The 24,328-nt window shown below is 44.7% G+C and overlaps 1 protein-coding gene across 4 annotated transcripts in view; it reads right to left on the reverse strand.

Annotated features, from left to right (window-relative positions):
* Window positions 1-23,964, reverse strand: part of SCAF4 (SR-related CTD associated factor 4) — a 31,360-nt gene extending 7,396 nt beyond the window's left edge. The window contains exons 1-17 of one of the 4 annotated variants that reach the window (XM_066340753.1): window positions 23,865-23,964; window positions 15,539-15,622; window positions 14,856-14,900; window positions 14,230-14,391; window positions 11,919-12,054; window positions 9,509-9,648; window positions 8,812-8,988; window positions 8,519-8,619; window positions 7,967-8,014; window positions 6,749-6,857; window positions 6,249-6,416; window positions 5,555-5,640; window positions 4,629-4,819; window positions 3,572-3,672; window positions 2,478-2,591; window positions 1,634-1,790; window positions 693-847 (exon numbers count right to left, since the gene is read on the reverse strand). In XM_066340753.1, the coding sequence (XP_066196850.1) occupies window positions 693-847; window positions 1,634-1,790; window positions 2,478-2,591; window positions 3,572-3,672; window positions 4,629-4,819; window positions 5,555-5,640; window positions 6,249-6,416; window positions 6,749-6,857; window positions 7,967-8,014; window positions 8,519-8,619; window positions 8,812-8,988; window positions 9,509-9,648; window positions 11,919-12,054; window positions 14,230-14,391; window positions 14,856-14,900; window positions 15,539-15,610 (1,962 nt within the window). In that variant the 5' untranslated portion in view covers window positions 15,611-15,622; window positions 23,865-23,964. Of the gene's footprint in view, window positions 1-692; window positions 848-1,633; window positions 1,791-2,477; window positions 2,592-3,571; window positions 3,673-4,628; window positions 4,820-5,554; window positions 5,641-6,248; window positions 6,417-6,748; window positions 6,858-7,966; window positions 8,015-8,518; window positions 8,620-8,811; window positions 8,989-9,508; window positions 9,649-11,918; window positions 12,055-14,229; window positions 14,392-14,855; window positions 14,901-15,538; window positions 15,623-19,514; window positions 19,534-23,152; window positions 23,360-23,864 lie in introns of those variants that run through there. The other 3 variants (XM_066340751.1, XM_066340752.1, XM_066340754.1) reach the window with 3 other exon arrangements.
* Window positions 23,965-24,328: the final 364 nt, after the last annotated feature.

Genomic DNA, 24,328 nt, shown 5'->3' on the forward strand with positions numbered 1-24,328 from the left:
TCCACCAGGACATCTCAGCGACCTCAAATTCCTCTGCAACAAGGAGGGACTTGCACAGAAGATCCAAGAGCACTGCAGGAACTCTCATCACTGAAAATACCAACACCAGTCCTGTCTGCCTTTGTAATTAGAGAAAAGTTTTCCTCTGTGCTAAATGGGTACACTAATGCATGTCAGTAACTCACCTCCACATACCCCTCACACAGTGCCTGGGATTCATTTCCACCCAGCCGTTATGGATTTCCAGACAGGATCCAATGGCATTCTCACAACTTCAGAGCAATTAAAAACCTCTGCTTGTCTCTTTCTCACTACCTGAGTTTGCACATTAGAGTGACTGGTTTTTCCCCTTTTTTTTTATTTCTGATTTATATCAAGCTCTGAATTTAAATTAGCTCTGATTTAAGGGATTCTACTATTTTAACACTGACAAGAAACTACTGATATAAAAGTGGGGGAGTATCTGCCAATAAGAAAAGCTTTTAGAGGAACATTAATAAAACAAATAACAAAAAAAGGCAATCTCAAAACCTGAAGATGCAATTCTATAACAAAGCCCTTCTTTAACAAAGATTCTACTGCAGTAATTTCTCTGTGAATGAGAGAACAGAGTTATCACTCACGGCATTCTCTCCCTCCCTGAATTATTATTTAAAGCAAGTTTTTGTTTATTTCTGTGGAACAACTCTCACCTGTGGAGGAGGTACTGTTATTGGTGCAGGCATGGGAACAGGAATTGGGACTGGTAAAGCTTTGGGAATAGGTGACACTGGTTCATTGTGTGCAGCTTCTGCACCTCCATTTTGAGCCACTTCATTTTCAGACTTCTTGGGAATTCCTTTCCACTCTGTCCAAAACAGAATCCCAACAGACACAGATCAGATAAGCAGTGCCACATGAAATGTGCTTAGCCATGTTTACAGAAATTACCTAATTGAAAATACTCAGGTAATAAGCAGCACAGAGCTCAGAAGCATTTAGACTATTTTTGACAATAAAAATTCCAAATTTATTTAAACATAGCAAACACTGAAACAGCAAATTAACTTGTTCCTTTCAGTGGTTATTTAACAATCCTTTGCACTGACAGTGTTCATACGTGTCCAGGATTCTGTTACATTATCTGTGACAAAAACTGTAAGGCTTTTTGGGACAAGCTTTCAACAGGTTCATTCTATTACTCTATAGCAAGAAGGCAGCAGCTTTGTCACTAGTTTGAGAACTCATTTCTAAAAAACCCAACATCCTCAAGTCTCAAACAAGGAAAAGGAGAATACAACTATAAAGAATTGCAGCAAAAGAAGAGCAATGTCTAATATAGATTTAAACTTAATTTATGGAAGAAATAGTTCCTATTGTCTGTCAGAACTTCCTGGGAAAAGCCAGCTAAGCACAAAGAGGGATCAGTGAAGGGAGACTTTGGGAAAGAGAAAAGCACTGGGAAGACTAGAACATACTGACATTATGTTCATGATCCATTACATTTTTGTTCAAAATACATGACTGATTTTTGTGTGTTCAGCATAAAGAGATGCTACAATTAGAACACATATACAATAATCACCAGCCAATGGACAGAATGGCCAAATCCTGAAATAAGTGTTCAACAACAAAACATGCAGTAACACTGTACCTGGACTAAGGGTCTCATTGTCCAGCATTCCTCCTTCACAGAAACTTTCAAGATCTTCAGGTTTGACTTTGTCCCATGGTATGTAAGTCACACCCAATTCTACATCCCAATACTGCTTGTAGTCTGGCTTTATTCCTTTATTCAGAGCCCAGGCAATCTTGGGGGAGGGAATACAAGTGGTCAGTAAAATGTTTCCATTTTAATGGATTTAATATTTCACTCTCACAAAACAACACCCAAGGGTGAAAAGTAAAAAGCGCAAGTGAAACAGCCACAAAACTCTGAAGTGAGTTTTTTCTAAAGCAGATTTAGTTCCTATTCCTTGGCTTGACTCTTGCACACCCTTTGTAAAAATGTACAAAGGCAGCTCCTCCTGATGATCCCCAGCCACTAAGATGAATTCCATTTCCCTTTGGAGGACAGTGTCACACTAGTTTGACATTCTACAGAAGGAAGAACGTCACTAATTAAGGCATATTTCCTTATTTATTAGTACTCTTTGTAGGATTATCACATGTAATGAAACTCTGTTAGGAGACAACGGGCAACAAGAAAACACACAGTGCCAGTCCCCTGTAATGAGCAAAAGGACATCATTTCTGTTGATTCAACAGATAATTATTGGCAATCTTTCAAGGAAACTGACACAAGGTTCCATTGATCCCACTACAGACCAGGAACAATAATTCTCACAAACCAGTTCACTCATGTATTTTTTCAGCTTTTGCAGAGTATCATCTCCAGAACACATGTAAGTCAGAAACACCCCAAAGCCCAGCAGAGATGAGACAGGATGACAGTAATTACGGCAGCTTTGGAAAGCCTGATGTTTTCCAAGCAGTACCTTGATGGATTTCTGGTTGACTTTGAAGTTGCCTCGGCTCAGTTTCTGGAGGGCTCTGTTGGCATCTTGTCTGTGCACCATGACAATGTAGGCACATCCTCTGGGCGGTATCATCTGCGTGGGGTTGAAGGGAAAGAGTTCACTTTGCAGGTAACAAACAGTGAACAACACACAAATGCTCAGTTACAGCAAGCTGGGACATCAGAGGGTGCTCCAAAAGAGACTATGGAATTATGGAAGGAAATGTCAGCTAAAGAGGCTAAGAAAGCAAGTATCTTCTGGAAATTCACATTTCAAGAGAACTAAAAACTTCCACAACTTCTGAAAACTTCAAAACTCTAAAATACAGCTAACTTTTGCATATTTAATCTTTTCAAATTGCTGAACAATAGTGTTCATGTAAATTCTAATGTCTGGCAATTAGTCACTTTGTTGGAATGCACAATAGTATCCCCCTTTGCTCTCTGCCATCTGCACCTCCACATTCAGTTCTAGCTGCAGATTTGGAATAATTTTTATTTGTAATGAATTTGAGGAAAAAACTCTTATGCTCTTTTACAAAATCTGAGAATAGGAAGAAAATTTGTCACATATTTTTTGTTTGAATGAAATTTTTGAAGTTACTAGAATAGCTATAATTTATATATAAAATATCCTTAAATACAGCACAACAAAACAAAGGTTCTCTGTGTTCATGACTAAAATGACAGAAGATCAACAAAAACAGCAGCTGAGAGTCCACACTCCTATAAATCTATAATCAAATAAAATGAAGCAGCCAAGGAACTCAGAAGCATGGGATGTAATTCTGCAGCCACTGCCTGCAGAGAAAGCAGGATTTTTATGAAAATGGGACAATCTTTTGTGCTACTCGATGAGCCTTTTTGCACTGCAGGAAAACAAAGCAGCTCCCTTCTTGCTTGTGTACAAGTCAGCCAAATGAATTGAGTACACACATGGAAAACACAACATATAGGAAATGAGAGGCCAGCTCCTTGGAATGGATCAGAAGTAACTCTGCCTCAGGGCACCCTGGAGAGATGTTCTGCACCCAAGCCTATCAAAGCAGCTCACACTGCACCCCTTCTACTCACATTGATTGATTCAATGGGGCCAAACTCCTCCAAGAGACTTCCCACATCCTGCTGAGTTGTCCTTTTGTCCAGCTGTCCTACCCAGAGCGTGGTACTGCAAACTACAACCAAGAGTTAGCACAGGTGGGCAGAGCCATTAGTGACACAAGCTCCTTACAGGACGGATAACCAACACTTATCCCATGCTGAATCCAGGGAATTAGCCAGGAAAGGAGCTCAAGGTATCCCCCCAGGCTGCAGATTACTGCAGCAATATTGAATATTCATCCAGGTTTTCCACCTGAGAGACAGAAAACTGCAAAATTTGACAGCCAACGTGACAGAACTTGGGAAAGGTGTTGGCAGCAGCACATCTCACAGCACTGCCAGGGAGCTTCCACCGAACAGCTACAGGGCTCTGCAGGCCTTTACACCCCTGGGACTATCACTCACCAGGTCTTGGCTTTTAAAACACCTCAGGTTTTTGGTCCTCTTATATAAGAAAGAATGCTTTTATTTTATTTGATGACCTCGGAGAAGATTCCGCACTCCCAAGGAATATTTAGAAGACAACTGCTATGTTTGGTCTATAAACACTGGCAAAGCCAGGATTATACCAGAAATCCAAACATTAGCCTGTGTGTTTTTCAGGTCAAAGCTCTCCTTCAGGCTGGAGAGATACACAAGACTGAATACTTAGAAAAATTGTAATAATTTACAATTAACTAAAATTCTTTTTTTTTCAGTCTGCTTTACCTTATATGTCTCAAAGTAAGGAAAAGAAAAACATGGGTTTCAGCTCTTCCTTTTCTCATTTTACGGCCAAAGTATTTCTAACCTGGAGATACTCCAGAAATGCTAAACCGTCTACTATGAGCAAAGAAGCACAGGGAAGTGTGGTGAACCTCCTACCAGGAATCACAGGGCAGTGACATTTTTGCTCTGTCTGGACGAGCCTCGGCAACCACAAACAGTAACATTAAACCCCAGGATCACAAAAACTCTGACAACGCCCCCCAGAAAACGGCATTACTGAAGCTGCAGAGCTACTCAAAGAGGCAGGAAGAGAAGGACTCACCACTGACGGTCTCTGCCTTGATCTGGGGCAGCCCCTTGGTGCGGCGCTCCCTGTCCCGCTCGCGCTCGCGCCGCTCCTGCGAGCGGGACTTGGGCGAGTGCCGGCGCCGCTCCCGGGAGCGCGAGCGGGAGCGCCGGTGCCGCGAGCGCCGCGAGCGAGAGCCCGACCGCGAGCGTCTCCTCTTGGGGGACCTGTGGGGACCAGAGCCACGCCTGCTCAGTGCTCTGACACACAGCCTTCAGGCAAGGGCTGAAGTGCCCAAAGAGCTCCATCGGTAAGGGAATAAGCGCGTCAACCCAAGCTCGTTCACAGGCATTTAGAACCGCAATAAATTACTGCAGTAGCTGATTCGAACAGCTGATTACTTTCCAGTTTCTCATCATCTACTAGTTTTCTCTTGAAGTTGACCATCAAAACCGTGTCTGTTTCAACACAGCAAAAGTTACACCTGTGTCAACCAGGCAAATGTTTGTTTCTTAAAGACATAGCTAAAAGAGATTATAAATAAATTATGCCACTGAAATTGTCTTCTACATCATGTTCAAGTTCTAAACCACTCAAAGCGTGGAACGCCTTGAAAGCCTTTAGAGAAACCATGTGGAACTTGGTGAACAAGATGACTTGCAGCTAAACGGAGAGTGGAGCCAGATCTGCTCAGTCAGCTGGGATGTGACACACGAAGTCACAGACCACGAATGTTTTTGTTAGAAAAGTGTTTTTAGAACACAGATAAAAATTAAACTATCACATTCTGCCTCCCTAAAATCTACTCTGGACTGAAAGGCTTGGAAGTTGCTCTCTCCCAGTGAGGGAGAACTGCATAGATACCATATTTTCTCCAGAAGGGAGACGACTTTAGGGGTTAATGTATCTTAGAGCTGCTAATCACTTTTCATTGCTGCACTAGAAGAACTTTCACTATTTACCTTGATGCAGATCTAGATCTTGATTTCCTACTGTCAGAAACATGCCGTTTTCCCTCCTGAATGGGTGGCTGTTCCACTTCCATATCCTAAAACATGAAGTTGAGAGGTGTTATGGAGTGAGCAGCACAAGCATTTTATTTCTTTTTATGTTCAGACTAAATTAACAGCATGAAAAATACACTGAATATTCAAATGAGCAAAATTAAAGAGCAATGTGACTCAAAAGCTTCATTCTGTGGTCACTAGCAGGGAGAAGGTCCAGTAATGCATGTGCTTAATACAGCTACTGAAAAAACACCACAGAAATAATTTACACAATTCCCATTTTCAATTTGCAAATTATTGATTTTCCACATTTTTACCCCCTTTCAGCACCACCTGCATCTCCACAGAATATGATTTTATTCCCTAAGATCAGTCAGTGGATCCTGCTCAATCATCAAAATCCCGGACAAGTGAGATCTGCTGCAACTTTTCTCCAAGATGTTGTTACAAGAAACTGCTTTAAGCCTCATGCTATAGACAGGAAAGGGTAAGTACTGGAGCTCTCCAACTGTCTCCCAGCAGAGCCATCCTCATAGCCAGCTGTGTCCTGGCCATCCTGACATCTCTGCTCCAGGATAATCCACACATATTTGGGAGAGACACGTATGAGAGCATGTAAGTAGGTCTGCTCACTGCAAAGGCTGCTCACCTGCTGGTGGGGTTTCTGCAGGTGTGGTTCAGCCTGGACTGGGAAGGGAGACTGGAAAGTTGGCTGCACAGGGGCTGCTGGAGGCATCACTGGCTGAGCCATGGGGGGGAACTGGGGAGTAGGCAGCAGACCAAAGCCTGGCATTTGCCCATTCGGAGGAAGCGGCACCTTGGGAGAAGAAAAACACAGAATTCCAGCTAGAAGAGGGAATTACATTTGCTTTCCCAGCAGGCTCAAGTAAAGCTCTATGTCTCCTCAAAAGTCACAACAAAAGATGGTGGAAAGATGAAGCAGGCCAAGCATTTGGGTGTAGAAGTAACAATCTTGTCTTTCAAAGCCTGACTAGGACAGACACCAAAAGTATGTGTCTTTGGGAAGATGGAGGGCTAAGCCACACTCACTCTTCACCAACAGGAAAATCCCTTCCTTCCTTCTGCACCAAAGAAAATAGCAAAGGAGGGAAAACACAAGAGGGGAACAAGGGAAAAGCCAGGGATTACCTGGTGCCGCATAGGATCCTGCTGCATTCCCATCATCCGCTGCTGAAAAGGATCCATATTTGGGAGCTGAGGAAATACTGGCTGTTGCATGCCTTCTGCTGGAAACCCACTAAAACCAGGAATATTTTTGGTGAGTAGATGCACAGGTTTGACTTTATTTTACAGATTTCTATGCACATTTACATATTCTTGCAGTTATTTTAGACAGAACCATTATCTTTACTATGATGCCGTTTCCAACAAAAAAAGAAGAAGAAGAAAGCGTGGCTCCCTGATCTTTTCTCCACTCTAAGAGTAGTCCTTTCACATTTAAAGAGATGCTACACAAAGGTTAGAGCCTCTCTCATCTCTGTACTTATACAAGCTTGCTAAAGATCTCAGCCTACAGAAACATTTCAGGAAGATTTTCTGCCTTGGGCTAATTCTCTTCCTCTGCAGTTCCTCTTCTGGGAACAAAAGAAGCAATGCTTTTTCTCCTCAAGGAAAAGAAACTGCCTGTACTTTTGCTGTAAGAAAACACTTTGGTTTGGGAGGAAATAGGGCAGAGGAGAAGGGGGTGTGTATCACAAGGATTACACAGTGATGGCCATCACTTCCTGATTCAAGACACAGAATGGACAGTGCTCAGGCAATTCTGGAGGTCTGCACAGGTAACAGGACCTGCTTGCAGGATGCAGCCTGTGCAAGAAACTCAGCAGCATTTCAGAGGGACAAAGGAATTTGATGGTGACGGGAAATGGAACTTTGCAGTGTCTGAAGACAATTCTGAGAAGATTCTGGACAGATGAGTATGTTATAGAGAGAATTACTGAGTTTGCATGCCCAGACTGGAATGCCACCCTCAGGGACACCTTGTACAGCTGTGAGGCACTAAGGACAGAGGCCCTGAAGCCCCATCAACAGAACATAAACATGTCCACAAGCCTCCAGCTGGGCACACACAAGCAGACAAGCAGTGCCTATGTCTGTCTGACCTGCCTTATCTTTCTGTACTCCAGAGTTTCATCTGCATTCTAAGGCAAATCCTAGGCAGTTCCTTCAAAGGCACTTAAATGAATTACTACTCATGGACATAAAGTGCTCGAGGTGAGAGACATAGTCAGAAAGCCAATGACAGAGTTAGTGGTTCTGGTTTTGAGAGCAGGGTTTAGATGCAGATACAGAGAGTAAGACACGGGGCCACGGACTGAAGCAGGGAAAAAAGAAATATGGACTAACCCCGGCATTGAGCACCATCCAGCCTGTGCACTGAATGAGAGAGAGGTCCTGTGGAAAAAACTGGGATGTGGTCATGTCATTCCAGACTTTATCATAATGCACAGCAAAAGGGAAACAGGAGCCTGAGCTCGCTTGCGTGGGGACTGAATGTTGGCCAACATAAAACTGTAAAGCCAATTTTCATTTCTTGAATACTTAAAACTATCACAGTGTTTGGAATAGCAGCTTTTCCCCAGCCAGTAGAGCAATCCAGCTGATGCAGTGATGCCCTGACACCCTCAGTAGTACTGTGAAAACATGGAGCACATCTTGCAACCAAAACTGGGCTTTTCTCTACAGAACACAGTCCTCCATCCAAGAGGCAACACAGATCTACACCAGATCACCAAAGTAACGACACACAAAAATCACCCCACCAACAGCTGTTAACAGTATTTTAAATTTGGACTGTAGCAGTTAAACACTGAATTCACTTGGAATTTTCATCTGCTTTCTAATCTAAAAATGTTTTAGGATGAAGATTTCTTAGTTGTATTGTGACACAGAACTTACAAAGCCGGCTGAGACACTGAAGGGGAAGGAGCTGAATCTTCTTTCTTTGAATCTTCCACTGCTTCTGGTTCATCATCATAGTCAAACCGATCTAGCAGCTTCTGAAAGAAATCACATTGGAACAACTATTTTTTCTGCATCTTACCAACTGGCAGCCAAAACATCTTTATTATCACATTCTTACAAACGTATGCAAGCTCTGGAACTAAAGGCAAGGTTGGAATTGGGGAAAAATAGAAATCTATATTCCAAAACCATATTCCAAGCTTCAGAAAACGCAAACCAAGACTTACTTTGTCAAATGATGTTTTCTGCTCAGGTGCTGTGAAAGCAGCTTTCTGCTCTGGGGGCTGTGTTGCTGTGGTTTTCAGCTGAGCAGTAATAGCTTGAACCTGAGCCATCACAGTGTTGTCTATGACCGGTGACTGGGGCTTCTGAGGCTGTTGGAAGGTCTGCAGGATTTGCTGGAGCTACAGAAATGTAAGACAGTACTAAGTGTATGCTCTCATATAAACACCAAGTAGTGAAAGAGTTGTAGGATATAAATTTCAGCAATACAGACTTGTGGCAGGAGACCAACACACCAACAACCTGACTGCACTGTGGAGCATTTACAGCAAGACCAGGAGTCCTCTTTTAAATACTTTGGTGGCAAAATTCAGTAGATCCCAACATTGCAGTGTTCAGGCCCTTCAACACAGCAAACATTTAAGAGGACTGAACAATAAAATTCCTCATTTTCTTTGATATATTCCACCCGTTCTGGAAACCCAGTTACTACATCAATTCGTAACTGATTATTTAGGAACATAAAACTGAATATCATCAAATATCACAATTATTGGGTGGAAGAATTTAAATACTCTAATTCTTGCAAGTTTTCCACTGAAGATCTTCGGGAAGCATTTCTGCTTCAAACCCAGGCTATCAATGCCACCGTTTCCCCCCTCCTTTCACACAGAAACCAAAGGGAATGAACGAGCAGGTTACCTGTTGTCCTTGTGTTGTCTGGAACAACTGGGCTACAGCTGCAAAGGCATCAGAACTGGGCAGCTGCGGTACGGTGGGCACTGAGTTCGCGGTCACTTGCGGGGGCTCCGAGGGAACCTTGGCCGGAGGGGGCGGTGAACCTGAGAATCACAGGAAGGGCTGCGTGACTCCACAACATTCCTCTTGCTCCCCACAGCAAGGGTCTGCTCACAGCCCCCTGTTTAACCCCCAAGGGCCTATTTACACCACCCCAGCTGCATATTCTGGTCATTCTGCATGAGCTGCTCCGGTCACTGCTCACACCTGCACTTGGGATGCACTAAGACAGAAAAGCTGGTCTCACACGGAATTTTAGCTCCCAGCTCCATGTTTGCTGCTGTGCAGGCTTAGAAAAGCTCTCACTCCAACAGCATCAGGCAATGAGCTTTAACATCCTGAATGTGGTGGTCCTGCTTCCAAAGACCTAGGCTCATCCTTTTGGAATAATGTTGTAAATCAACCATCTCATGGCTCACTGGAAGAGCAGCTGAATTCCTCTCAGCATTTTCCACCAGTAACTGAACTTGTGCAGAGAAGTCTGGCAATAATTAAAGGTTTTTAAGGATTACTTCACAGGCAGTTTTCTTTGATAATTTGTTCACATGTCCCTTCTGCACGTGTACAAGCCACACCTGTAGACGATAGATAAATCCTCCCACCAGGAAACTGATATTTACTCATTTTTCTAGGAAAAGACTCTCATTTTCACTAAGCTTTGCTGAAACTGCGATCACAATTTAAGACATGCTATTAGTGTTCCTGTGCTCTTTGCCTTACATTACAACAGCTTCTTTAATAAAGATCTTGCCAGTACCAAGTAAATTAGCAATAATCCCATCAATTCCTACATACTGTGAGCAACTATTCTTCAGCAGACCTGTTTTAATGGACATAAGAAAGCTGTACAAGGAGTGAGTTTAAAAAACCTCCACAGACAGATATATTTAGTTTGAAACACTAAGCAAACATGTTTGCCTTGCAATAGCAACTCCTTTAAAGCCATTCCTCTGTTTGCACTTCAAATAACTCCAGTGTTGACAGGCAGCAAGCACAGGCAAATGTGTTGAATAATACTTTCCCAGAAGTGAAATGCAACATAAAAATAAAGCAAAAAGGTATGAGTTGTTTTTAAATATAAAGTAACTGCCAAATTATTTCCTGTATACATTCAGAAGGATATTTGCTTGCTCAAGGGAGAAAATTTGCATTTCTCTCTGTCTTTATTAGCAAAATTATTATTGGTGAAACAGACTCTACTTCACATAATGCATGAATATATTTATTATTACTCATTAGTATATTTATTGCAGGGCCAAATTACCCCCTCTGGTGCATGTGAACAACCTCACTGAAAATCTCTGCAGAAGGTACAGCCAACCTGTTCACCACTGCTGAGGACGGACAGAGCTGGACAGGCAGTGCCCCTTACCTGCCCCAAAATTCAGTTGTACAGCCACCTCTCTGCCCCCAGGCCTGGATGCCAAGGCATTCCCTGGCCCTGCCAGGTTTATAAAACCTTTAATGGGATACACTTTCCTGAACACAGTTGGAGATGGCTTCAGTGTTTTGCTGTCTCTCACCACACCTCACTCCCTCAGTTCCATTTTCCCCGTCCTACTCCATGAGCACAGTAAATAAAGAGGCTACCAAAGCTCAGTGTGAAACACGGAGCACAGAGCCAAAAAGCAACTCTCCGGAGAAAGAAGGAATTGTGGAATGCATATTCCCTGTAACCTCACTCCAGCTTTGCTGGGACACTAAATAGGTCAGTGCAGGCACTGTGGGCAGGCTGGCACTGCTGTGCTCTGCAGGTCGGTGCTTCCCAGCCAGCAGCCCGTGCAAAATCCCAGGCACAAATGTTCTCTCTGAGAACCTGGATGAGAAACACGGTCCAAGACTTTCAGGGCTGCACACTGAGACACTGACAGCTGCTGCTTTCAGCTGCTGAGCTGACTCAAAGCAAGATGAAGCTCTTTAACATCTAAGATCTAGCTTACCTGCATTCTGGCATTAAAAAATGACATCTGAATTATAAAATTGAGAAATCACATCAAAATATTTCAAAGCAAAAGAAAAAATAGTATCTGTTTAAGAGGGCACACTGAAGTCACCTGTAAGTATGCACATATATATGTACACATGCATATATAATGATGAATATTTAATGTATTTCCCAAGTCAGTATTCACAGGCTGATAATGTCTGAAGTACAGTATCAGCACTTGTTTAAAATGAGTTTGGCTGCTCACAGTGATGAAGCTGACTTTATTGCTATGTGACTGCTGGAACTAAGAGCAAGCACTATTTGCTGAAAGCAAACAAGCTGCTGCCATTTGCCCTTTGAGAGCAGAAGTTAAAATGTCATTCCTACCTTCATTGTTGGTAGCATTCTCTGCCATAGGTGCAGTGGCACTGGTTCCTGCTGCCATATCCAGGAGAGGCTGAATTATTTCAATTTTAAATACTCCATTTTTCTGCCAGAGGTTCAGGACACGAACTATTTTACTCTGTTGAAACAACAGGAAGCACCAATGCTGAATCCAGCTTTCTTAGGTCACCATTTTATCTTCTGTGTGCAGAGAAGGTTTGAACAGCACGTGCCATAATCACATCAACCAACAAACCCTGTGTCGTGACTGAGGGCAGCAACACCTTTCAACTGGCTAAGATAAAAACTGCCAACTTATTTTACTCTGACATTTCCCTAAAACTCTTCTGGCCAGTCAGAAATCCCGGTGTGATGGACAATCCAGGACAATATTCCAGCCCCACATCTACACAGCTGGTTGGTCACAAAAAGACAAAACCATCAATCCATGTGACCAAAAAGAAAAAAGGAAGATGAGCTGGAAAGCCTTCATGAAGAGAGGGGCAGTCAGACCAGAAAATGCTACCAAACACTTTGAAGTCAGATTGAGGGTTCATGGCTTGGTATTACTCCTAACCCAACCAATTCAATGTTGAGACCAGAAACTGCATCTCCATCATTATCCAAAATATGAGGAAAGCAAGTGGGAAACATCCTCACTGATCACTGCAGAAAGATTAATTTAGAAACTCTGATTGTCAGCTTTATTTTAAGCTCATTTCTTTTTTTTTTTTTTTTTTTTTTTTTTTTTTTTTTTTTTTTTTAAACATGAAGAACAATGCAGCTTCCAGGAACAAGCTGGGATTTTGCCTTTCCTTCTTTAGCCTAGCATTCAAACAAAAATGTCTTGGTAGCTGTGCTGCTTCAGCTGGAACATGCAAGCAGGTAGAAGGCAAAACACATGTTGTATTGCTGTCCTTTCTGCAGACTTAGTCACTCACTTCCACACATATAAGCTTTAAAGTACCTTTTAGTTCAAATGAATTGATTCTGTTCTTTCACTGTGACTCAGTTATATACACCCATGTAAATCCACCTCTAAGTGATTAAAGAATTTTACCAAATGTTTGCTAAAATAACACCAATTACAGAAAAACCTGAAACATCTATTTTTAAGTAACATTTTGGTCTGAAAAAGTTAACCTTAAAACAGCAGCATTTTTTATGCTTTGGGTATTCTGCCTCTCCAGAAAACTTGAAAATTATACAAAGGCCAAAAAAGGGGCAGATGTAATACTCTCGTTTTCAGACACATAATAATTTTACAGAAAGGCTGTTTAAAAAAAAAAAAAGGCAGCATTATCCTCTTCAGATATCACCCACAGTTGTTGTGTATCTGCAGATCAGGTTTTGTTTTGTTTTGTTTAGGAACTAAAAATTCATTAAAACAAGTGTGTTTTAAATAATAATGCTCCCTGTACCAAGTAGTTCCATGAAGGAGACGGACAGTTTCATTCACTCAGATGAACAAAATGGTAACGTAGAAACAGAAAGGAGAAGGGATTGCTCTGTTTCACAGGCTATCAACCCAGAAGCTCCCAAAGATCAGATTTAATGCCTGAAGATCTAAATGTTCCACATTAGAAAACTACAAAGCAGCCAAGCCTTTCAAAAATTTATTTAGAGAGTTAAGGAGGAAGTCAGGTAGAAAAGGAGCATTTCACTCTTACAAAGAGAAAGAGAGTAGGTGATTTTCTGGAAACCAGCTGGCAAAAACACATTTCTAAAACACACTGATCTTGGGAGTCTCAAAACTGTTCTGACAGAGATCACAAAAACCATCTTCTCTAAGAGCATCAGGAATTCACACCACTTTCTGAGCCCCTGCTCTACTAAAAAGTACAACAGAACAAATGAGACAAATGAGGCCTTAGACCAGCCCTGACAGTTGAGAGCACCAACAAAACTCAAGTATGGGATTGGAAAAGACTGAAGAAATGAACGTGATGATTTTCTTAGAAAACATTTCTGAGCAGAACAGTCTCTGCCTACAAAACCAAATCTTCTCCTGCAACACTCTCTTGTTGTGGCAGACACCGCCTTCCAAAGGAAGTTCTGAAGGAGCCTCAAGAAGAACTTTTGGCACACTAACACACACTGCTGAAGTGTCTGCATAGGCAAAACAAAACTGGTGAGGTCAAGCAAAACACATCTTTTGACTTGAATTTGCATTTAACTGTCCCCTTTGATAATCCTTCTCAGTCACTACCAGGGTCAGAGAGAATCCCTAAATCACTGCCACGGGAGCAAAAGCGTCAAGTCGACCCCCCATCAATGCACAGCCACACCCGAAGCGCTGAAGTGCTCGTCCTACCTTGTCTTCAGATGGACACAGATAGAGATACTGGAATGTGGCAGTAATGTTCTTGGAGAACCTTGGCCCAAAGACATCCTTGTCTGTCCCAAACTGGTGACGGGACTGGCGGACGATGGAGTCGATGACGTAGAGCCCCGGCACTTTGTACTCCGGCTTGCACTGCACACAGCACAGAGACCCTGTGTCACCCCCCAGGAAACTCCCCCTCAGAGCCCACAGCAAGCCTGCTCTGGGGCTCACACACACCTCTGCACTCCAGCCCCCTCCTCCTCAGCCCAGGCAAGTATAAACACTGCATTCTCTGCAAGTATCTATTGTCTGAGTGACAATTCATTTGAAGCTCAGCACCTTCAGGTTCCCCCCCAGCTGCTGCATAGGGAAGATGGGAAATCTCACAATTTACTTCTTTTCCCCCCCCCTGAATGTATTATGGAAAACTATAATATGAAGCTTATATAGACAAAGTGATACTAAAATGTGTGAAGTCCTAACAAACCAGAATTTCCTCCCTCAATGCCTAAATAACAGAAGCCTTTCTGGTTATTTACTAGCATTATTAGCAAAATCTAGCAAAGTATGCAGATAACTTTATTAATAAATTCCTTTTTTATTTTACTTCTTACCTTTTTGATAAACTTCTCCACTATCTGGACAACGTGCTTGTAGAGCTGGAAAATAAGTACAGCCATTAAATTATCATCTCCTCAGCAGTGGCACATTATTTTAGAGGCATTTTAACTCTTTGTGCTTACTACCATTTCAGAAAGGCTACAGAACATTGCAGTCACGTTCTAAAAAGCAGGATGTTCCCAAACTGAGAAAAATGTTCCATGGGAGAAACCCAGACCCAAGCCAGAAGTGTGTCAATGTGCACACAAGGCACAGAGCTTGCCAAGTATCAGTAAAAGCTTTCTGGATTTACTTTCTCTGCAATCCACACTGGTTTCATACGTTAAGGTGCAGTTGTATCCTGCAATATTTAGTTTCAGCACACAAAAATCACAACACTCTAGTGGGTGTAACATGAAAAAGCAACGACTCAAAAAAAAAAAAAAAAAAAAAAAAAAAAAAAAAAAAAAAAAAAAAAAAAAAAAAAAAAAAAAAAACCTACAAGCTGGCATTTTCTCCTAGTCCAAAACCAAGGGATGATATTCACCACCCACTTGTTTCTAGACAACAGCCTTAACAGCAACTGGAATAAACCATCTCTGAAGCTGAGATTGGGAAATCCTGAGTATTTACTTACAAATGAAATAATAAAACATTGCTGCTGTCACAGTTTCGTTCTTGTTTTGTTGTACTTTACCTTAATAGCTTTAATGGCAGCTTTTGTGATGAGAATCATCTTTGCTCGGGAAATAGGAGGTTTCATCTCCATCAGTGAGAAGAGCTAAACAGAGAAAACAAACATTAAAAATGTATTCAGAAGTTCAGCTATTAATTTGAAACAACATTTCAGGTGGGTGACTTGATTACTGCCATCTCACCCCTTGCATGGCCACACTGCTGCCTGGCCCTGGGAGTAAACCCAACAAAAATCAGCATCTACCAGGTTATTGCTAAGAAGAACTGCTTCAACTGCTCTGCTGCCTTACCCTCCAAATGGCTCCCAAGGGAAAAGCTCAATCCTCAAGGAGAACGTTTGGAGAAGTTATAGATATTATATGAAGTTTATAGAGGTTTATATGAAGTATGCAGAAGTTATCTTTATAGGTGACATTGGCAAAACTAAAAATAAGCATTAATTCCGTGCTTCAGAAACTGAGGGAAGCCAGACCTGCACACAGAGCTAGACACAGAAAGCTGAGCATACACACATAATTGTTTTTACCTTGAAATATTCCTCACAAATCACAGGAAATAAAATTGTTTGTGTTACATAATTTCATTTTTGTCCTTATCATAATGAAAAAATTGAGCCCTTGAATGCAAGCAAAAAATGTCATCAATTACTTGCCACAGAGCAAAGTAAGAGAATCAAAGTGCCTTCATTTGTCAGTGTAATAGAAAGTAAGATACCACATAAAACTTTGTCCCCTATTTTATTAATAATCGAAAGTTCCAAGATACTGGTGAAGTGACCAACTTACACAGATTTATCCACTGTCTCAGTTAAGGAAAAAATATCAATGAATGAGATAAAAAAATTTGTGACATACTCAAAGACAAGGCAAGTGCTAACAGGGCTTCCAGCAGTACAAAAGGAACCATTACACCTAGGAAACACCCAGAGTAGGAAACAAAGTATTTACTTTCTTAATTTGATTCCTATCCCAGGAGATAGAAGAAAAACTGTCCTTACAGGCAGTGGTAGGCACATGCCTCTTCCAACACCAACACAAGACCATGACTTTTCATTATTCATCCCCACAAAATGCCAAGTTCTTGTGCCAGAACGTTGGGGTTTTACAGCCATTTCAGCTGTAAGCGATACTTCAGCTAACACTGCTGCCTGCTGAGAAATCACAGTATGGAGAAATAAAAACTGCCAGATAAAACACAGAAGGAGAGAGGGGTCTGTGAGCTGCTGTGGGATACAGTGATATTATTAAAACTCAGGAAAATCTGCTTGAAGAGGTACCAAAAGGAGGGAGGGGGTGGGAATCCAAACCCCAACACCCACAAACAAACCAACAGAAGGCTCAAGAACTGAGATAGAGGAAGAAAAAGAGCCAGCATTGCAACAGGCACTCCATATCCCCTCCTTTACCCATGAAGAAGCAACTGGCCCTCCAGGAAAGGATCCAGTCCCAAAGAAAAAGAACAAAGGAGCTGGTGTGGAAGCGCTGCTTTGGCATTTGTATTTCGCAGGAACACGAGGAGAGATCCCAAGGAAAGTGGGAGAGGTTAGAGCAAGGGCCCAAGGTGACTAGAAACGAGTGCAGCAAGAAGAGAAGTGTCTTAAAAGTATCCCAAGCAAGACATTGCAACTGGGAAAAATACAGAAAAAAAAAATACAAGGACAAATAAACTGACAGGGAGAACCAAGGCACATATGCATGAGTGTGCATATCTGCCTGTCTGTCTGTCTATCTATCCTGCTTTTTTCATCCCCCCTCCCCACCATCTCTTGGAATTTTACCTTGGAATTTTGCTCCTTTTTTTTTTAAATTACCTAAGGTCTTAGAATGCCAAATAACTACTCATAGCAAATTTTTATGTAATTCTCATTATCAGTTACATGTGTCAACAGGTACCTGATATCAAGTTTTAGGGATGGGTGCAGCTAAAATTCAGTTCCCTTCCTAGCTCCTTGTGGCTTCTCCCTGTTGGAAAGGGGAGCTGCCCAGAAGACACACAGGTACTTCCAGTCCAGTTGCATTTGTTCAATTAGACCTGGATCTTCTTTCACACACATTTCCCAAACCAATATACAAAAAAGTCACCCAACCACTATTTTTAGAGGGCTGTTTCACCATAATACATCCAGTTTCTGAAAGGACACCATGATCAACTCAAGGAACAACTCAGACCCAAAAACTTACACCCTATTTACAAAAAGAGTGATGTGTGTAACAAAGGCAAAGACAATTAGAGAATTTATGGCTTGAGAGGTTTCCAAAGTGCTGCCTCACAACAGGAGCCTGTGCCTGGAATGCTGTGACCTGGTAGAAATTACTTTCTATTTTACTGCCCCAACTGCATGTTTACAGGATGTTGATACAAAAGAAGTAGAGGTATTCAAAGGTATTAAACTCAAGACACAATACAAAATATGGATTTAGAAGTATTTCTGGGTGCTTCTCCCAGCAGGACAAAGTACACGGTGAAGTATCTACAAAGCCAGGGATGCAAAAGGCAGAAAATTCACCTGCTCAGTTCCAGGTTAATAAATGCTATTAAACAACAGCAGGATAGTGAAAGGGATGTAAACTGAGTGTGAAGCCTAGGAGCTGCACAGAGAACACGGGGCAGGAGTGAACAGAGACCTGCTTCAGCCCAGGAGCCCTGTGAGGTGCAGAGGGGCAGGTAATGGCACCAGGAACAGGCTGCTGATGGCCTTTACTCCTCACTCTTTTGAGCAACAAATTATTAATTTCTCTCATTCTATAATTAATGCCCTCTGATGGTTTAGTCTACATGGAAACCTGAGAACCAGGGGGGGTTGAAGTAAAGGGGAGAACTGCTACTTTAAAATATACCCAGCTTGAGGTATGATCTTAAGTCTACCTGGTTTAAGTGTGAGGTAACACAACAAAAGTACCTTTTAGGACTTGGACTGACTTCCCTGGCTTTGCCCTCTTGTTCAAGTGCCTGTGCCACAAAAAGGTGTCTTTATTTACAAATGAAGAGCTATGGACCCATTTTATCCACTCACTAAACAAATCCCAGAGCACAGCAGCTGCACAGAGAGGAGCACAAGCTACTGAACCAGACAGTGGTTAGAGATTAGTGGATATCAAGCACCCAGGTCATTGTCAGGACACCTCATTCAACCTCCCCTTCTCCAGTTTCCAGAGCAGTCTAACACGCCCTCAACCATTCCAACATGCCTTAGGTGTCCAACAACACTTCCCCAAGCAGGCTCCATGCACAGGCAGTACTCTGTATATCCACTCACTCTCTTTTGGAATGTATTTTATGAATGCATTTAGAAACCACCCGGCCCAGCCAACCACCAGTGACTTACAGACACAACTGAAGTGACTTGCTCCTGAACAGAAACAAAGGGAATGTGGAGAACACAACCAACAAGCACAGATATTGCGCTATTTTCTTAACAAAACACCTTTATTGTTAATGCATGACCAGATCTCTAAAAGGAATTCTGTCAGCTCTGTACATTTTCCATCCCCTGTAAAAGTCACTGCTTCCTTTCCTCTTCAGGTCCCCCGTTCTTCCTTAAAGGAAGAACTGTTGCTAAGCTGTATCTCAGAGGATCAATGCAAGTTTTAAATGCCTGACCACCAGCAGCGAAGCACAGCAAGTATTAGGTGCTGCTGAAGAGATCACCATAAAATCCAGAGCTGTCAGGCTGCATTCTTTGGAAAATAAAATGAGATTCAAATTTGACCAGGTATGACCCCCAGGCAGTGAAGCTTAATAGCACTTCATCAACTAAGCTACTTCTGTGGCCTAGAAAGACCATTCACAAATCCCGAATCACTGGGGAGAAACATCTTCACAAAAGATACTCATATGAAAATGACATCATGCAAGTGCACAGAATAGAGTTTTGTTTTCTCCTCGTGTGCTTTGGAAATGCAGCTTTCAGGATCAGTGCAGGGCTCTTTTGTCCAGCACATCTCCTGGAAAGTCGCTTGTCTCGCTACTTCTCTTACCAGGAATCTTCACCACAATGTCACTGCCTCCAACATTCCTGGAAACAAGGACAGAGGTAAGAGACGCCAGCCAGATGTGGTAGTTGTATCCTTCTCCTTTCCCGTGCACACGGAGACTCACTGGGGATCCTGAGCTGCAGCAACTGCTGGAGAACCACTGGGAAGGATATCCTGCTAACCTCTATTTATAGCTCCTCAGGATGGAGGGGAAGGCTGTCACAGCACGGGCAAAAACAAGTCTTGCCATTGGCAGAAAACAGCCACACTGGATTCAAACTCCAACTGACCAGTGCCCAAAGGATGGGTAAACAGCAAAGAAGGAATGTGCAGCTCCAGCTTTAATTAAACACCCCCCAGGATCTCCTGTCTGTTTGTCTCCAGGCACATTTAGGTGGGGTATCAATTGTTCCAGGGGTACACATTAACTACTGAGACACAGGACTAAGTGAATGATACGCTTTACTCAACACAAATAAAAGATTACAAAACAGGAAAGTTGACCTTATTCTACTTCCAGCAGCAAGACTGTGAAAAAAAAAATCTTCATTTCTAACTTTCATAACTGGTAAACTATGTCTCAAGTTTTCCAGATTAAAGAAAAGTTCAGACATCCCCTAAACTAAAACATGCCAAGGATTTATATGGCACATGTGTGGCTCTGGTGGGGGTTTTTGATTTGCTTGTGATTTGGGGGTGTGCTTTTTAATTTTTTTTTTCTTTTAGAGAAAAATATTTGCTTGTTTCCTTAAAACCATAAAAAGTTCTGCCCCATTACCCAGTTACCTTTTGTGATTTATTTATACTGTACTCTTACTGTAACACACATACCTAACAGCACATGAATTCTAACTCTTGAAAAGTAAACTCCTCAGAGAAAACACACTCCACTACAGACCTGTCAAAACCCACCTATTCAGCTGCCAGCACCTGCTCAAGCTACAGCTGGATGAAAAAAAAGCAGCCAGTACCAAAGCCCTGCTTGCTCCTGCAGAAACACAAGGACTTGGAAGAGGACATCCACTGGCAAAGTTGCATTCGAAATGCAGGTCCAAAGAACAGCACTGGGAATGGCACCACAATCCAACACGGTGGAATTACACAACCCAGGAGTTCCCACCCCTTGCCTGAGCCAAACTCACTTCTCTCCCTCCCCTAGCCCTTCTGCCCAAGAGGGGACACCAAGCCCACAGGTTAGAGGACACCAAGTTTACAGCCACGCTTTGAACTCGGGCCTCCCACCATCCAAAAATTGCTGCAAACACCAAACCCACCCAAAAACCCCAAAGGAGGGGACCACCTGATGGAGTTAAGTGGCATCTCCCCTTTCAGGCAGAGTGACAAAGAGCTGGCAGATGCCGCCTCCAGGGAAGTAAAGGCAGCAGGAAATCACTTCTAGCACACATGGCAAGTGCAGCACCAACTGCAGCTGGAACTGCCATGGTAAAACCACAATTCCCTGGCTACAGTGGCACTAGCCTACAGTGGCACTTCGTACAGGCAGCAAGTGCAGGAATTCCGGGCCTGTAGGGTGTTCTGGAGCTGCCCCATCCTCACCGCTGAAGCTGCTCCCCTCCCAATAAAAGAATTAACTCTTCAGTGACCTGGGAGTGGCACCCCTTGAAGGCCTGCAGGCTGAGCAGCCCGTGCTATCCCCACGACACCCACACCTTGGGTACAACTGCTCTGTCCCTGAGAAAGGCCAGAAATGAACAATACCTGCCCGTAAATATGACCCCTCCCCACATTTCGTGTCAGCCAGCGTGCTTTGCGTGCATAGCTCCAGGCAACACACGCAGAAAAGGGATCAGCCTGAGAACTGGACTTTATGCCCAGCACACCACCACAAACACAGCTCCTGAGAGGGAACAGGGCAGGAACCACACAGCCCCTGAAGTTATTCATGGGCTGCTTTACACACCAGTAGCTCTACAGAAGCACTCAGGCATACAAAGGACTGCAGAACAGGGATTTTAGCAAGTACAGCTCTCTCCCTCAGAACTGAGGTCCAACTGACACCCAGTGCTTTGCTCTTCCAGCAGCCACACACCAGGGTTTCACTCAGCATTTCTAACTGCACCGAAGCAAAGCATCCCACCATTCCTAGGCGGGAGAGGAAGAGGTACAGATCCAAACATGCCCGTTTCCAAGACACGGATTAGTCACGGGATCCCCACACAGCACTTCTGCTCTGCAGTCGCCATGCAGCACAGGCAAAGGGGTTATTGCCTGACAGGCACCGGGCACTGCCTGCCCCGTTCGGGTTTGTCAGGCAGCAGTGCTCTGCTGGGCCACTGCTTGTATTGAAGCAGGTAATTAAGAATATTGCTGCTCCCTCTTTCCATCAACACTGAAAATGGCACACGTGTGCTGTTTCAATATTTTGGGGAAGGTGGCTTTGCATCCTGCCATCCCACTGGTTCAGAGCTGCACAAAACCCCCCAAACACTGGCAAATAAACAAACCATTAACAGGAGCTGCATGCTATCCACTTTTCCCTTTGCACTTGCAGTTTTGGTAGGGATGAGGGTATTCTCAGGTGTGTGTATAACAAACCCTTGCAGAGAGCGAGCCTTACACAGCCTCAGTCCATCCCACGGGAGCAGCTGCCTTTCCTCCCGTTTCTGTTCAACAGGCAGGCACAGCCACCCGGCCTCCAACCCCAATCTGGGAACAGGCTCTGGCTCAGCTTTAAGTGACTTTCTGTCCGTGGAGGGTCTGCAAAGCCACACTGTCCAACTGAGACAGAAGTGTAACTAACAGTAATTAGTAATCATATTGAAGTCACGTGCCAAAAAACTTTATACAGCAAAGGCTGAATTGACTTGCTGTATATTATGCAAAAAACAATCACGGTCCGCTTTACTTCCAACTCCTCTCGGCTAAGAAATAATAATAGTATTTCTTAAAAAATTGAAAAAACATTAAAAAAAAAAAAACACACAAAAAAAACCCCCCCAAAAAAAGAAACAGAAGAAGACAGGGAGGAACCGTCTGTGCGGTACGAAAGACGAATAAACGCCTTCCAACCTGTCCTGTGACCAGATCTGGGATCTGAGCCCCTTCCCAGGCGCCGTTCCCATACCGGGAGGAGCCCCCTCCCTCTGCAGCGTTTACCCGTGCCGCCGCCTTGCACCGCGGCTCTCTCGCCAAGCCACTACCGGGAAACGCGAGTCCCGGAACGCGGCTTCCCCAGCCCCGAACAACACACACGGCCCGGGGGCGCCGCGTGACAGCGAGCCCGCCCGGGAACCCCTGCCAACAGGGTTCCGGCCCAGGATCCCGGGATCCCGCTCTCCGGCGCTGCCAGGAGCAAACCGAGGGCAGCAGCGAGAGGACGGAGCGTGGCGGGGAGGCCCAAAGATCCCCTCGACGCCTCCCGCCGGGGCAGGCCCGGCCCGGCCCGCGCAGGGCCTCGCGGAACGGCCGCTGAACGGCCGGGCCGCGCTCGCCTCCATTTTCCCCCGGAGCACCGCTCTCCGCCCGGCGGCAGGCCCGGGCCGGCGCTCCCCGCGCGGGCTGCAGGCGGCGGGGCCGGGCCCGGCCGGAAGCGCGGGGAGCTGGGGGACGCGATGGTAGCCGCCGTGTGTGTGCCCCCCGCGCCGCGGCCCGCGCTTCGCCGCCCGCCCCCCGGCTCCCACCTCTTGGTTGAAGGCGTTCACGGCCTCCATGTCGGCGCTGGCGGCGGGAGGCGGCGGGAGGGCGGCGGGCGAGGCGGGCAGGCGGCGCGGCAGGGCCGGTCGGTGCCCTCAGGGCGCGGCCATGATGGCGGCGGCCATGGCGGGGCTCGCGGGCAGCGCGCGGCCCGGGCCGACCGCGCGACGGGCGGGGGGGGGGGCGGGGGCGAAGGCGCGGTGCACGCCGGGATCGGCCGGGCCTCCTCCCGGCCCACGCGAGAGGTTGGGCAGGAGGGATGGCGGGGCCACGTGACCGCTCCGCGCGCGCGCCGGCGCCATGTCAGCGCCACCCCCGATGCCGGGAGGGGGAGAATGGCGGGGGCGGCAATGTCAGTGCCCTCAGCCGCTGTCACTGTCACCGGCGCTGCCCTAGCCCCTGGGAGGGCACCGCTGTCCCGACACGCCCCCCAGGCGCCGCGCTTCGGCACCTCAGGGCAGGCCTGAGCATCTGTGGTGCGGCTGGGTTTGGCTGGAATTTGTTCAGCTGAGCTCGGCTCGGTTCGGCTCAATTCGGTCGAGTTCGGCTGAACTCGTGAGTTCGGCCCAGCTCGGTTTGGTTCGGCTGGGCTCGTCTGCGTTCGTTGGGTTCGGCCGAACTCGGCTCGGTTCGGCTGAACTCGGTGCCGCTCGGCTCGGCTCGGCTCCCTGACAATAAATAATAAATAATACTGCCTACCTACTGTCATTCTCTTTGCCTTTTGTGGTGTTGGCCGCTTCCAAAGGGATAAATTCACTTCACGTGGAGCTTTTGCTGCTGTTCATGCCCGTGTGCTGGAATTCAGCAGAGCCCTTGTCACTTTACAAATCAGGAGGCACAAATTCAGCAGAATTTCAGTTCGAGTGAGCTCGGCTGGGTTCGGCTGGGAACTCGGTTCCGAGGGGCTTTGGGGAAGCTCAGTGGGTACAATAAAATTGGCCCGTAGGGTACAGTAAAATTCCGGGCCCTATCAGTGCTTTTCTGTGGGATGCAAACACGAAGTGTTTAAGCCTGAGAAGGAGTGTGTGACTAATTGACTTGTAAGCATGTTTGGGTTTGCAATACATTTGTAAAAAAAAAAAAAAATATATATATATATATATAGAAAAAAAATTCTAGTTGGATTATATTTGAAGGAGGAGAAAGAAATCCAATGCAAGACA

This window comes from Sylvia atricapilla, chromosome 2 (assembly GCF_009819655.1).
Source record: "Sylvia atricapilla isolate bSylAtr1 chromosome 2, bSylAtr1.pri, whole genome shotgun sequence".
In the NCBI taxonomy this organism is placed as follows: domain Eukaryota; kingdom Metazoa; phylum Chordata; class Aves; order Passeriformes; family Sylviidae; genus Sylvia; species Sylvia atricapilla.